The 15268-nt window shown below is 42.8% G+C and overlaps 1 protein-coding gene across 1 annotated transcript in view; it reads right to left on the bottom strand.

The window, feature by feature from the left end:
* LOC111235974 (metabotropic glutamate receptor 8-like) overlaps nucleotides 1-15268 on the bottom strand; it is a 114734-nt gene extending 99466 nt beyond the window's left edge. Inside the window, exon 1 of the mRNA XM_022764552.1 lies at nucleotides 14729-15268. Within this exon, the coding sequence (XP_022620273.1) occupies nucleotides 14729-15268 (540 nt within the window). The remainder of the gene's footprint in view (nucleotides 1-14728) is intronic.

Raw genomic sequence — 15268 nt, 5'->3', positions numbered from 1 at the left:
AGACGTGAAGAGACGATCCGAGGAGCCGGTTGATGATAATCTGGAAGAGCATTAGCGGCAACATGCTGTGACATCATCATCACCATCATCATCATCATCATCATCATCATCCTGAGGCTCGGGAAGAAACGACACGTTTTCGTTTTGACCCGGCTCCCTGCGACCGTGTGCAGCCCGCAGCAGGAGGCGTCAGCATGCATGTGCGTGACGATGCACACATGCAGAAGAGTCAGTGGGTTCGAAGAAATCCAGATCAGATTTTAAGTCGTCAACCTGAAACTGAACCTGGATTCGCTAAAGATAGGACGAGGAGAAAAACAAAAAAAATCTGCTTGTTGAAATTTAAATGCTAAATATAATATTAAAAACAGTAAGTCTGAGATGTCATTAATAAACTGAGACTTCAGGGATAATCGTGAAAATATGGGAATAAATCTGATGACAATGCACCAGGTAACAGGAATGACCCTGATATTGGGGAATCAGGAAAAATCCAGAACGATGACCCTGGAAATTTCTCAGTAAGTCTGGAAAGTCAGGAAGACCTTTGAAAAGTGTCGGTGTATTCAGAATAATCCAAGATAAATCTGGAAAGACAGAAATGGTTCTGAAATCTTTGAGGAAATCCTCAAACATCTCAAATCACACTGAAAAGCCTGGGATAAAATGGTCTAAAATAAACCTGAAAGCCCAGAATAAAAATCAAGGTATTCACCTGAAGGAAAATCCCATGAATCTTAAAAAGATGTTAAAGATAAGATGAAGATGTTGGGAAAAAGCCTCTTTCCAGAGTTATTCCTCCTCATGTTCAGCATCAAACTGTACTTCGATCAAGTCATTTAAGGAAAAATGTAGAAAAACAACTAAAGCACATGAGGTCTATGAGTTAGAAACAGTCTGGAGACAAAAGAGGGGAAACAGTGTGATTAAAACGTCACTGAAGGACTCGTCCAGGTAATAGCCTCCTCCGCACAGAAACAAAAACCATTTAGCTGAAAGCCGGAGGAGCAGCGGGGCAGGCGGTGATTTGTTTGGCTGCTCAGAAAAAAAAAATGCTTTTGTCTCTTGCTGAATTACATCGACTTTTCTTTCCCTGAAGCGTTTCAACAACAAACAAACAAAAAAGGACACAGAAAAGGTCTGTTTAACAAACCACAAGAGCTCCTGTCAAATACTACACAGTGAGCGGGGGACCGGTTCAGTCCAGGTTTGGGGTTTAACCAGAGGAGGAGTCTTGTTTTGGTGAAATCAAATGAATCCTGACGTGCTGTAGAGATTCAAACCTGCATCTGTTCATTTCAGCTTTAAACCGTTGATCCGATGCGTTCAGGCTGTCGATAGTTGTTCTCTTCAGCTGCTGAGTCTCACGAAGCCACAAAACGCAGGAAGGAGTCAGAGCCTTCTTCCGAAAAACCAGCGAAGAGAAATAAACAGAAACTTCTGTACACAGTCAACAGAAGGGTTTAAAGTCACTTGGCCACCAGGGGGCGGCAAACAGCCCCAAACATGCACTTTAACACGACTAAGAGTCTGTCATTATGGGCCGATCTGTCCAGCAGAAGTCAGGATGAGGGTAAGTGAAAACTTTGAGCTGTTGGTGCTGCAGGAGGGATTATCAAAGTCATTAGGATTCATCCTCTAGGGATCATGAATATCTAAACTAAGCTTCATGGTATTTGTGTAGATATTTCAGTGGTGGGCCGACCAACCAACACACCTCATACCGCTAGCATGGCTAAAAACAGAGTGAGATATCTCGACAACACGCTTTTCATTTGGTTTGATAGTCATGGTCCTCAGAGGATGAATCCCTTTGAGTTTGGTGATCTTTCCTCTAGTGCCAACATCCAAAATAAAGCTCCACTTTCACATGAGAAATATCACAATTTCACAGATGTCTCATTCCAGCAGCCTGGGAAATGTAGGCTTGTGAAGGAGTTTCTATTGGCCGCGAGGATGTTCGCTGGTCGCCGCACACACCGAAATATTCATCGGAAATAACGGGTTTCAGAGCGCAGTGGTGCCGTTGTCGCGTTCTGTCTGAAAGCCGCGTTAAGATCGAGACGTCTGATTCTATCTTCATCCGGTTAAAATATAGTTAAAAAACGAATCGTAAAAATGTGACTTGAATCTGGATAAAAACTTCGGGCTGAGAACCACAACACTGACGCTTGCACAAAGGTGACAGGTGACCAAAATAAATGGATTGTTACCATGATTCAAAGGACAGATTTGTAGGACTGAGAATTGATGGAAACATTTTAAGGGATTTCAACGTGGAAACGTTTCATATTATACTTCAAATCGAAAGAAATAATCAACCCCAAGTAATGTAGGTCCTGTCCTGTCACGCGGCAACAACCGGCAGCTCTGAATGCAGAATAAAAGGCCTCGCTCTCAGCAGTCTGAGCTGCTGACACACTCAGACGTGACAATCGAGCAGAAGACACAAAGGGACGAGTGTGGGAGTGCGGAGGGAAACACAAATGAAGCATGAAGTGTGTACAGAGACAGAGGAAGATGGCTGCTGCACTTATGAGCGAGCCTCCTGAGACGACAGCTCCTCCTCCTCTTCCTCCTCCAGCCGACTCATTCAGGGGAAAAAACATCATCCGCAGCCCAATAAATGTCAGGTTACCGTCTGCAGTCGTCAGCGTCGCTTCCACGCTGTGAGTCAACACGCCGCCGCACATCACCGATTCAAATCACAACAAGTCAGAGGAGGATGGGCGGGACGAGAGCAGAGCCTCGGGCCGACCTGAAAGATCGGCAAGCGCAGAGAACGACAGACAGCCACAAAAAAAAAAAAAAAACTGCTGCCCGGGAGCCTCTGAGCAAGACAGCTCACCAACAAACTGTTATAAGAGAAAACATGGTTGTTTTTGTCCTTATATTAAGTTACATAAAACTTGTATTTTCTCCTTGGTGTTTATTTTCAAGATGTTAATTTTTCACTTCAGGGTGTTTTCAGAAAAATTCTTCGGGTCAAATTCTGAGTCATATTCAAATCTCCACCGTGACTCAAGGCGTGAGTAATGATCCGAGAAAAAGTTCAGTCAGACCGATCAAAAGACTTTAAAACGCCCCGAGCCGTGGCCGCTGGTACGGATCACAACAAACCTGACAGTCAACACCAACAGTGTAGGTGTGCTTTCAGCTGTTTCACTTGATCTTCTTCAACCAATTAAACACGTTCTAACATTATGATGATGAATTGGTTCATGCAATAATGCTTCTCTATAATTATGGTAGTCTAACTAAAAATGCTTTGTAACTGCGCTGAAAATTACATTAAGTGTCAGTAATGTACTTGCATCTTAACGAAAAATAAAACCCTCCTTTGCTGCATCATCCTGATCGTCGCTCAAATCTACTGCCTTTGTCAGAGGATGTTATAATGATAATACGCTGTAATCCATAAATCTGAATTCAAGTATTTTCACCCCTCAAAAACATGCAGAGGATGCTGTATTTGTTTCAGCCCTGTAGCGTCTGCACAGCTTCCTCTGACGCTGCGTCCTGCTCCAACAAACCACCACCAATCTGAACTCTGCGACACATGAAGCCGACTAAGATGAGCGTCAGCGTCGACGTGTTGTGATCGGCTCCTCTACAGTCAGAGGACGCTGCTGAGACGTTTTAGTGAAGACATTTATCATCAGGAACAGGTTCACGTGATCGTCACTACGAACGCAACTTGAAGGACAAACACGGATTCAGACCTTTGTACATTTTTCTTCTCGGAGACGAGCACAACTGTCGACCTCTCGGTGAAGAAAAAGTCAGCAGGATGCATCATCTGGATTTCATGGATGTCTTTCTAATAGTTGTTTAGATATTTCTGTCTGGTGCAAACTGGTGGACCAAACTGACTGACATCATCACCCTTTCCCCATAAAACCTGGAAAACCAGGAGAGAAACACCTTGAGAACAACTTTAACAAATGAACCCGTTTTATCGTCTCTTTATCCTGCCGCACAGACGCTCAGCGACTGACTGAATCCACGGTGGGAACATCTCCACCGACAGCAAACACACACGGAGCAGATCTACGAAACACGGGGCGACGCTGGGAGATGGATCGGTTGGTGGTGATGAATGAGCCGCAGCAGCTTTGACATTCACAAGGACAAGAGGCGAAGTATGTTCAGCTCCCACAGGAGAAGAGGAGGAGGAGGAGGAGGAAGAATCCAAACTCTACCTTCAGTGATGAGTAATTACTGTTGGAGAAACAGAAAACACGGATACGTACACGGTCTTTCTCACACTTTTATTTTTTTTATAATACAGAATCAAATCTAGAAGGTCAAAGGTCGGGAGGCCGTGCACTTAAACTAAACAGGGTTAAACCACCTCTGAGCAGTAACAGAGTGTTTGAACTTGTTACCCATTAGGCTGAATGTGAAGCAGCAGGGTCAAAGGTCAACATCTGCCCTCACGGCTACTCTGACTCACAGCGGAGGGTTTCTCTTCCCTCAGCGAGTCCTGAAGGAGGAGGGGAGGTTCGAATTATTCCTGTTGCATAAGCAGGCGCCCGCGAGGCTCTCGTCCGCCGATCCTCATAATCAGGACGCGAGAAGTCTCCCTCCGTCTGTTAGTGACGCTTCGATTCACAGCAGCCGAGCCGGGACCTCCGTCTGCAGAAAACCACCCTCCAAAAAAACAAGCTGCTGAGGACGGAGCAGCACGAGAGGCGACTGGTTCTGTTGGCTTGTAATTCGTGGTCTTGTTGGACCCCGTGTTAAAGGGTTCTTATTATTTTGTCCACCACAGGAAGATACACCGGAGGAATATCTTTAAATAAAGAGAGACGGTGAACACAGAAACAGCTCCTGTTAAGTTTCACCATCAGGCCTGCAGCTGATGATCATTCGCTCTCATCTGCAATCACGCCGCACGCAGATGTAATTTCTCGCCAAACAACATCACTCCGCTGAAGCGCAATCTGGAAAACAATAACACATGGCCCTGAATAAAAGATGGAATCATTTCTTCTGTGTGTAATAAAATAATATGGACGGGGCGTGAATATGAGTCCCCCATTTTCCTTGGCGATGAATGTAGTCGGCTGGTAATGAAACCAGCTGACCTCTGACCTTTATCACCGCTCAGCTGATGAGGATCTGCGGAGGTCACGCTCGCTCCACAGCAGTCTGAAATTTCAAGGTATTATCCGAGCTCCACTCTGAGCTTTTTATTCCCACATGGATCCGATTTCTCATCTGGTGGCAGAATCACAACCTTTTTATTCGCAGCACAGAAATAAACCAAATGGACAGAACCATCCAAAAGGTAAACAGCAGAGACTGTAAAGGTCTGAATATATTACCAACAATTCCTCTGACTGAAGAAGCCGCAACCAGAGAAAGGCTTGGAGTTTTCTTTGTAAAGCAACGACAACCTATTAATGGGTTAACTACGCTGTGGGTTTTCTCTTGATAATCCAATCAATAAACGACCTACGAGTTTCAGTTGTAATCAGTAACCAGCCGTTAAAGTTAAAGTCTTGGCCAAGACCAAGTCAACCTTCCAATCAATGGAGCCGAGTCAGTCACGTCATTTGAGACAAGTTTCATGTCACTTAAAACAGATCCGAGTAAAATCACAAGTAATGTGAGAAAAGTCAGAGAGAAGTTTCTAGAGACAAGTCAGAGTCGAGTCTTAAGTCATTTGAGGAAAGTCTGAGTCAAGCCTCAATTTGTTTAAGATAAGTTTATCACCATGGAGACGAGCCTCAAGTCACTGGAGACAACTCCGAGTCAAGTCTGAGTCTCTAGTCTTGAGACAGGTCTGATGTCTGAGCCTCACTGGAGACGAGTCCGCATGAAGAGTTTTCTCCTTCTGAGTGAAGAAAGCCAATAAGCATATTTCCTGAAAGGCTGAACTTCTGAAAGAACTCAAAGGCCTCATTAAATTGTATTAGTGAAACTTTCACTTTCGAGTATTTGTACAATACAATAACATTTCACTGTGAACTCTACAGATGAATTCACTCATGAAACAGCTTCTTGACACTCACAGTTCTGCTGGTTATAGTCTGAAAGTTTTCAATAAGAGAATGGATTATTGAAAACTGGATGGATTACAAATTCAGGCCATCAAAAACGAGCATAAAGCACAAAAAGCTTTATTAATACTGACAATAAAACAATGCGGGCGATGGCTTCAGACAGCTTAACGAGGTCGTCATTGTCAGCCGCACTAATGAATTGCCGCTACAATGAGCAAATTCCCCTCAATTAAATTCCATTATCCGCCCTCCCCTCTGTCTCTTCTCTCCCCTCGGAGAGAAATTACATTTGTAACCCAACAACAGAGCAATAAGGTAATCGAGACGGATCAGCCGGCTGACGCCTGCAGCTCGCATTCATTTTTACTGAAGGTGGAGCGGTTTCACCCTCACATTCATTCAGGACATTAATATGGAATTAGACAGCTGATTGAGCATGCTGCTGCTCAGACTGTGATGTTGAGGGTCACACTGTCAACTAATGAGACAGGTCTGATTATCTGTCCGTGATTGGCTGAACGCAGGCCGGCAGTGACATCACCTGTCGAGGAGCATTTTCTAATAGTCCGCCTTCGTTTGTCTCAAGTCAGCTGAGACACGTCTGAGCCGAGTCTCAAGTCACTGAGTGCAAGTCGGTCAAAAAGTCATTTAAGTAAAGTCTATGTTGAGACAATCCTGAGTCTAGTAACTTGAGAACAAGTCCAAGTCATGTTAAAACCTCTTTGAGACAAGTCTACCATCATGTGAGACAAGTCAAAGTCACAGGAGTCACGTCTTTAATCATTTGAGACAAGTCGTGGTCAAGAAACCCGAGTCAGGTCTGAGTCGGGTCTCAAGACATTTGGTACGAGGTTCAAGTCATTAATAAAAGCCTCCCGTCATTTCAAAACAAGTCTGAGTCACGTCTTAAGTAACTGGTCACAAATCGAGTCTCAAGTCAATTAAACATTTCAGTCGAGTCTCAAATATTTTGAGAAAAGTTAGAGTCGAATCAAAAGACATTTGAATCAAGACTGATTTGGGTCTCAAGTCATTTGAGAATCAAGGCTTCAATAGACTGGAGCCAAGTCTTAAGTCATTTAAGACCAATCGATTCTTAGGTCATACAAGTCTCTTGTCTGAATCTGAAAGCGAGGTCAGGTTAAGTACTAAGTCACTGGTCTTAAATAATTTGAGTCAAGTCCGCATCGAGGCTCAGGACATTGGAGTGAAGTGTCAAGTAATCAGAGACGGGTCGAGTCCAAAGCCATTAAGACATTTCTCAATCGATCTGAGACGGGTCTGAGTCAAGTCTTGGGTCATGTGACACACTGAAGGAGACACTAGCTAATCCTCAAGTTATTTCTACATGACATGAAGGGACGATGCTTTTGGAAAACACCTCTTAAGGACAACGCACAACCGCGACGACAACTCATGAAGACACTCCCGGTCCAGTTTGTCACACAAAGGCCTCCTCCGTCAAAGCCACTGAAAACAATAATGGACTGGCGGTTTTTGGGTTTCACCTCTTCTCCTATTGTGCCACAGACGATGTGTTTATTCCCTCACATGAACCATCTGCTGCTGTGTTTTGTCAGGAGTTAGCACAGAGTGGTGTGATATTAGCAGGCAACACCTCAGAGAGTGAAAACCGTCCACAGCATTCACACGTCCTCAGACTGTGCAAAGATCCTGTCGCCTGAAAACTAAGTGAATTATTTCTGGAGACCTTTGAAGCCTCTCAGACTCAGGTCCTCATACTGCAGGTCTTAATTATTGTCCTGTTTTAAAGGCTGCTCTGATTGACATTTGTTAATCATAAAGAACAAATATTCCACAGCTATTAAAGGAAATTCCAGTTCAAGTGCAAAATAAAGTGGGAGTAATGCAACATGACATTTTCACATAAATTTGCTGCTGCTAAAACCTTGGACTAATGTAGTTTCCATTTTTTCTTGTTTTATCTCAATGTCCTGCAAACTTCATTATTGTTTTATCTATTAATTATCCCATTAAAGTCAAATTAAAACACCTTATTTTAATCTGTATTTATTGGAAAATGATCAAATTCAAAAAGGTGAAAAATGAAAGGATTCAATGTCATAATTCGAATTTGATTCGTTTGTCAAAACATTTTGTAAACTCTGTTTTTAAAAGGTGCCATATAAAAGAAGTTATTATTATTATTATTATTATTATTATTATTGTTCTCACCTTCATCAGAACGCTACAGAAGGAAGGTTGTTAATCTGTTAAGATTTTTAATCTTGTAAATGCTAAATGTTAGCATTCCTGTTGATAATTTTATGACCCCTCCAGTTCATCTTCCAAACCCTCGGGGGAGTCCTGACCCTCCGGTTAGGAACCAAGGCTCAAACACAAACCCCCCCCCCCCTCAGCCTCCTGCACATTGAACAGTCCCAGCTAGAGAAGTGATACTTGACTTTATTTGTCCTCCTCTATGGATGGAGGCTGTCGTGCTGCTGGAGGCTCAGCTCTCCTCCTCCTCCTCCCTCTGACAGTTTATATGGAACGATGCAGGATGGTTCCCCGTGTTTTCATTCCTCCCTCTGTTATTTTCTCGCCTCTTTTATTTTTTATAGAGTTTTTTTGGCCGAGCCTGCGGGGAGCTCATAAACAGAGCCTCGGTGGTTCTGTCTCTCCCACGCAGAGATGGAAATATAATGCAGCAGCGTGAGCCACTGTCGCAGCGGAGCGTCCTCCTGAAGACCAGGCTGGGCTCAGGCTGTGTGATACTGTGTGAAATGGATGTGCAAATATTATGCAAATGCATAGAAGAGCATATCACAGTTTCAAGATGGAGGATCTCACCTCCGACACCCTCAGCGATTCTCCTGAAGAGGCGGGAGAGTGTTTTATTAACAGCACAACTCACCAGGATCAAGACAGGACAGATACTGATGATTAATCTATTCTTACAGTCTCACCGGCTGACAATGTAGAGTTTGTCCTGAACGTGGCGATACTTGGACTTGGAATATAAATGAAAATGACCGGCGTCTGGTTGCTATTGATAAGCTTAGTCAACGATGAACAGATAAACAGTAAAGTTCTGATACCCCAACTGTATTTAGGGAAGAAGGAAGTAATTACACACTAACTACTCCTCTGTGGCCCACATTAAGACTTTTCAGTTTTGCCTTATAAAGTTGTTATTTTTAAAAAGCTTCACCAAGTGCTACACAGATTCAAAATAAGTATAACCTCAGCTAATTTTATATGTCACCCAATACAGACTTCTGTACAGTATAATAGGGGATAGTAGCCCATAATAAAAGAAAAAAAAGCTAACTTGAATTTTTCCTTATTTTTTAGATAAAAGCTGCAAACCATAACGAGAGAAAACTTCAACACAGAAAGTTGCACATATTTGCCTGAGTTGATCTTGAAGTAATTTGAAGTTTTTCTCTTTAACTGTTCTTCTTCTTTTGAGCATTTTCTTTTCTTCTCCTTGAAAAATCAGCTCCGGAGTCTCTGCTGCACTGAATATCTGACTGGCAGTCTGTTTTCTGCCACTGGAATAAACTCAAGAACAACTTCTCTTCACTTTGAGCTCAGAATTAAACGGTGTCGCTCCCACTGAGTGTTGGTATACAATCAAACGCTCTGATTGGCTGTGACAGCACCCACTGGAGCCAATGGGAATGTCCAATTCAGTGACGTGACTTTAGACGTCACTAGCAAAGATGGCGGATGAGAATCGATCGATAAACACTCTAAAGACAACGTGATATTTTGGGAGCGTATACGCTACCGTGGGTTTCAGATTAATTGCGCAACTGCCCACCTTTGCCACAAGAGGGCGCCAGTTTCCCGCCTTTCCAACATAATCACTGTTACATCACTGGTTACAGGAGCGATGAAGCACACATCCTACTATGCTGGAAATGTTACGTAAAATTTATCTCACAAACACGTACATTTCAAGATTTATGAACATTGATAACAAATTTACTTTTTGTAGGACTGAACAAGAAAGCGTAACTCATTTGTTCTACAGTTTCTCATATTGTTTTACATTCTGGAAAGAATTTGAAAGTTGCATATTATGCAAAACAACATGTGTGATTAACGTTGAAGAGAAAATTATTTTCACTTATTTTGAATGCAAGGGTAAAATTTTATACAATATTGTTAACATCCTGATTTTACGAGGGAAATTTCATATTCATAAGGCGAAATATCTGAAGTCAAGTCCCTCATTAAGTTGTTTCTAATTGATCTTGAATGTTACTTTAAATCTCTCAAAACTGAAATATTTGAAGTAGTCTGTCACTTTATGTATTTATAATATGTCTGATATGATATGTCTGATTGCTTTTAAATTTTACAATTTAAATAAATGGAAATAAAAAATAAATAAATTTAAAAAAAACATTCTACCTCGCCCAACCACACAAATCAGCTGCGAAACAGACTGCAAGATAGGATATGAATATGTCCGCCATTTAATCCCGCTTGATTTTACAGGCCTGTATCTAGATTATTTAAATTTGACGGTGGTGCAATCTTGAAAAAAAACAGACTCTTGGTGTTAAAATAGTTTAGTCTAATAATTGCCTGTATTATGTCACCTTTACTGAGGACGTGCCACCAACCAAGAACCAGCTGCAGTCAGTCCCTGTGGTCTGTCAGAGTCCAGACTGCAGCTGAAGGTTTGGACAGTGCTGGTGAGTGAGGAAACCTCTGCGTCAGCAAAATCTGGTTATCCCCACCCCTCCTCCTCCTCCTCCTCCTCCTCCTCCCTCCTCTCCACCCTGAAGGCATCTCCAGCTAATTTTAGATAAGTGATGTTGTGGGGCCTTTCTGTCCTCATTAAGCTGGCCGGGCTCTAACACACACACATGAATCATACAGCTCATCACTAATTTAGGGCAGTGGAATTTGTTTGCTGCTGCGAACAGCAACGCGCCGCCTCCAGACACAGTTTGTCTGCACGGCTCTGCACACATCGAAGAAGACGAGGCAGCAGCTGCGTTCAACTTTTTTATTTTCCGGCGCATCGCGAGAGACGTCTTAACACGTTATCAGTGCCGCGTCCAGGCTCCAGGACGAAGCTAATGAAGAACTGAAGACTGAGCGTGTTTCCTCCACCGCTAAGTGACAGTTTCACAGTTTTTTTTTTTCTTTTAAAGTTTGTCTTGTTTTAAGTCTGCCTCACATCAAAGAGAAAAGACTGTGAACACAATATATTCCTTCACTTTATGACGGACTGGTTGTGCTATATATTGTATTTAAAAAAATATATGACTGTTGTGGAAATGGACATTATAATGAATTTATTAAAACAGGTAAACATGGAAGAAGCAAATTAAAAACAGGGTCCGACCAGAAAAAAGAGGAATTGAATCAAATATAAAAACAGACATAATTAAAACAGTCTGTCTCAAAAACAAGACAACTATAGATTAAGTTGTAGTATAATTACTGTATTACATCTATAATTTAGAAACAAATTGCTAATTGTATGATCTTATCAATTATGATGTCTCTTCTTAGACGATAGATCACAATCATAATCAACGCAGTACAAAACTATCTTATATGCAAGAACTGTTCACGAGGTTAAGAGCTCAGCAGCCACTTATTGGCAACAGTTATCACATCATGATTGTTTCTGTGACTTTTTCCTGCCTTTTCAGAAGCTTTTAATAAGAAAGTAAGGCAGTGTAAATCACGGCTGAGCTGGGAAGATCTCTCTTCCAAACTCTGGATCCATGACAGACCTCTTCTCTGAAGCGTAGTGGTTCATGGAAACACAAAACCCAGGGCTGTCCTGCCTGCAGCTACTGTGAGGTCGGATCAGGTGAACTTTATCTGCAGAATGTGACTGTTTAACTGTAATGATCCTCAGCTCTGCTGGTTCACAGTGAACAGAGAGGCAAGAAGAGTTGAAGGGAAAACCCAAATCCCATCGGAGTATATACTCTCTCTCTCTCTCTCGCTCTCTCTCTCTCTTTCCAAGAGAGATGAAAAAGCTGTGAACTTTTTCGTGACACTTCAAAATGAACAAGAGGAAAATGAGCGAGAGGACAATGATCTCATGTTGCAAGTTGCAGTTTGCCTGTTGCAAATTTGATGACACAAACGCCTGATCAATAATGAGGAAGGTGATGTCAGCCCGTTTATTGATGTCACTCAAAACCTGTTTATCCATTAAACCTTGTAAGGAGGGAATTTTTAGACTGTAAATAAAGATGGACGTAGCCTCCGTGACGTTACCCACATGTTTTTGAAGAGAGGTTTTGAAGCCCAGAGTGAGCTGCTCAGCCGTCATCATCTTGGCAGTGCCTGACTCCGCCCCTAACTCCCGGTTAATCCAAAAATGGGCAAAAGGGTGGGGCGTGTGTGGAGCCGAGACTTTGGTCCATGCCGGTGTAATAAATATATAAGCACAGCTGGGCGTCTTGCTCGCAGGTTAACCCTAAGGCCAATTCATTTGCTGGCTATTTATCTAGCTAACGAGCTAAACTAACAAGCCAGGTACGGTGAGCGCAGAGGGACTCCTGCTAATTAGTGCTAACATATGAATACAATAATACTAGAATGTCACTCACCTCAAAAAACAGAACAGACTTCCTCATATTCTGTTAGTCAATTAACTGAGTAGCTAGCCAATTGTGACAGCATTCACCTGTCACTCGAAGGCCACGCCCTTAATTATACATAACTTTGAGCCTTAATAAAATGTAAACAGGTGAGTTATATAAACAGGTGTCATGAATGAGGAAATTATCTTTAGAGACCAAAACCGTTTTTGCACCAGGCTGTAAACATGTTTATTTCTGCTGTGAAGTTGGACATTTTAACATGGGAGTCTATGGGGATTGACTCACTGTTGGAGCCAGACTCTAGTGGCCACTAGAGGAACTGCAGTTTTTGTCACTTCTGTCTTGCTTCATTTTTCAGCTCCTGAGGTTACCATTTTAGAAATACTTTTCTTTAAATATTAATAACTTGTGTCCAATATGATTTTCTGTAAAACAATTCAGTTACAGGGTCATAAATTCTTAAATTACTTAAACTAAATATGCAAATATTTTTCATTTCAAATGTTTAAGTGCTAGAAACAAGATGTCTCCTACTTCATTCTCTGTCTATCTGCACTAGAGCTTCCAGGTTGTGTAAACTGACAATACTTGTGTAAATTGCACACTAGACTACGGCCCGTTTTCAAGCTAGTTGTGATGTCCCATCCTGTTCGGTACGTCCACGTGTTAAAATCAGGTTTGAGTTGAACACAGAGAAATTTTCCCTTTTCAGCAGATGAATATGAAAACAGCTTTCTAGTATCAAACTCTGCACACTTGAAAATTATACGGTAATGAAACATTAATGCTGTCTTAAATACTGAGATTCAACTAACACTTGTCTCCGAGTCTCCTCTCCAACTTAAAAGAAACCCTGTTCACCTGTTTTCTGTTCGGCTCAGACAGCCTCAGATTTTCCACACATTTCTAAACCCTCTGCTGCTAAGAAGCTGTTTCTTTCTTTCTTCTTCTTTTTTTTTAACACTTTTCACACACTTTCTACACCGCTAAGGTCGACCTGCAGCTTCTCTGCCGCACACAAGATTTATTCCAGACTGTGATAAAACAGCCAGTGGCCCACTAACACTTGCCTGATGAAACACTTCAACATCTACATCTGTCATCAGTAGATCACATCTGTCTGTTTGTTCTGGATCAAAGCTGCTGTTTGCCAGAAGAGAAATAGAGGAAGTTGTCATAACGATGAGGATGTGCTGCGATTAGATAGCAGGAGAACATGACCATGAGGTATGTTAATTACAGTCCCAGAGACTGAGGAGCCTGATAAGCTCTAAAGGGGCTATTTGTAAATAACTCTGCCGCCAAATGTGGTTTATTGCAGGTGATGGTGATTGTTGCTTGACAAGAGCTTCGGCCATCGTTGTGTTTACAAGACAAGAGGTTGTAATACGCCCTCTGAGCAGTGCTACGTCTTCAGGGCAGACTGAAGGCTATAGCGAGCTGCGAACGGAAAGTGATGACGCTAGGGCTAGCTGGTTAGCATGCTAACTTCAGTAGAATCAAAGATGTGATAGAAACAAGAGTTAACGTTGGCGTTGCTTTCCACCTCTTGAGGCTGCTCTTGGTGAGTAAAGGTTAATGCTAATGTTAGCTAAGTAGTAACAGCAAAAATTACGAGTAGCTCCTTTAAACTAAACCGTCTTCCTGTTCAGCTTTGGTCAATGGAAACTGAAGATGAAGCAACAGCCTCAGAGACACAAGCAGAAAATTCTAACTGCTGAAGAGCAAACAAAATACACTTTTGACTGCATTTCCCAACACATGAATCCATCATCATCAGTGACACCATCCTACCACCACACCTGCTCTTCCAACGCTTGTCATCTACCAAGTTCTCTCCACATTTACAGCTTAAAAAAACACAAACTCTCTGTGTGAAAAAGATCAAATTTTTGTACAGGTTCTTAATCAACTCTCGGGTTTGAACATTTCACAGCTGCGAAGAAACATAAGAGCGTTTAGACTCATCTGCTTCAACAGGGGTAGAAACATCATTGACTCAAAAAGACAGAAACAACCAAGTGGTCATCATTCGTCATGGCAACAGCTACAAACCAACGCTGAGTATCAATGAGTCACATCAGCAATGCAGCAGCAAGCTCAATATTCAACAACAAACAACAAACAAACAACTTCAAGGAACCACAAACACTGTTTTCTTACCTTGAACAGTCGCAGGATATTGGCCACCATGATGGACACCGAGCTGGCCGACGCCCCGATGACGCCCACCACCTTATCCGGCTTGGCAAAGATTGGCGGGTCACCATTCGCGCAGCGCACATCAGATCCATCCCTTTCAATGAGCGCCTGGACGAAGGTGAGTGACTGTTCCAGAGCATAGGTGTCACGCGAACACGTGTCCAGAATTCGTGCCCCAAGCGTCACATTGGGCAGCAGCTCCGGGTCCTTGTTGATGAGGTCGATGGCGAACAGCATGGCCTCCAGCCTGTGGATGCCCTTTTCTTTCTTCAGCTCGCCACAGGGCACGCCCCGTTCGCCGCGGGCGTGCACAGGGAACAAGCCACCCAGTATGATGTCACCATCCAGCCGGATGGAGTGCGCATACTCCTGGAGCTGCTGGGAGTCCACCAACACGGTGGGCTTCTGGGAGGCGGAGCCTAGCAGCCAACAGCCCTTGAGCATTAGCAGAGAAATGAAGCAGTGTCCAGAGAAGATCAGGGGCTTCGAACCTCTCGCCAT

The sequence above is a fragment of the Seriola dumerili genome, unplaced genomic scaffold (assembly GCF_002260705.1).
Source record: "Seriola dumerili isolate Sdu_G_001 unplaced genomic scaffold, Sdu_1.0 BDQW01000550.1, whole genome shotgun sequence".
Lineage (NCBI taxonomy): Eukaryota > Metazoa > Chordata > Actinopteri > Carangiformes > Carangidae > Seriola > Seriola dumerili.
The sequence above is the reverse complement of the archived record's forward strand: the minus strand, read 5'-3'. Positions and strand labels throughout refer to the sequence as shown.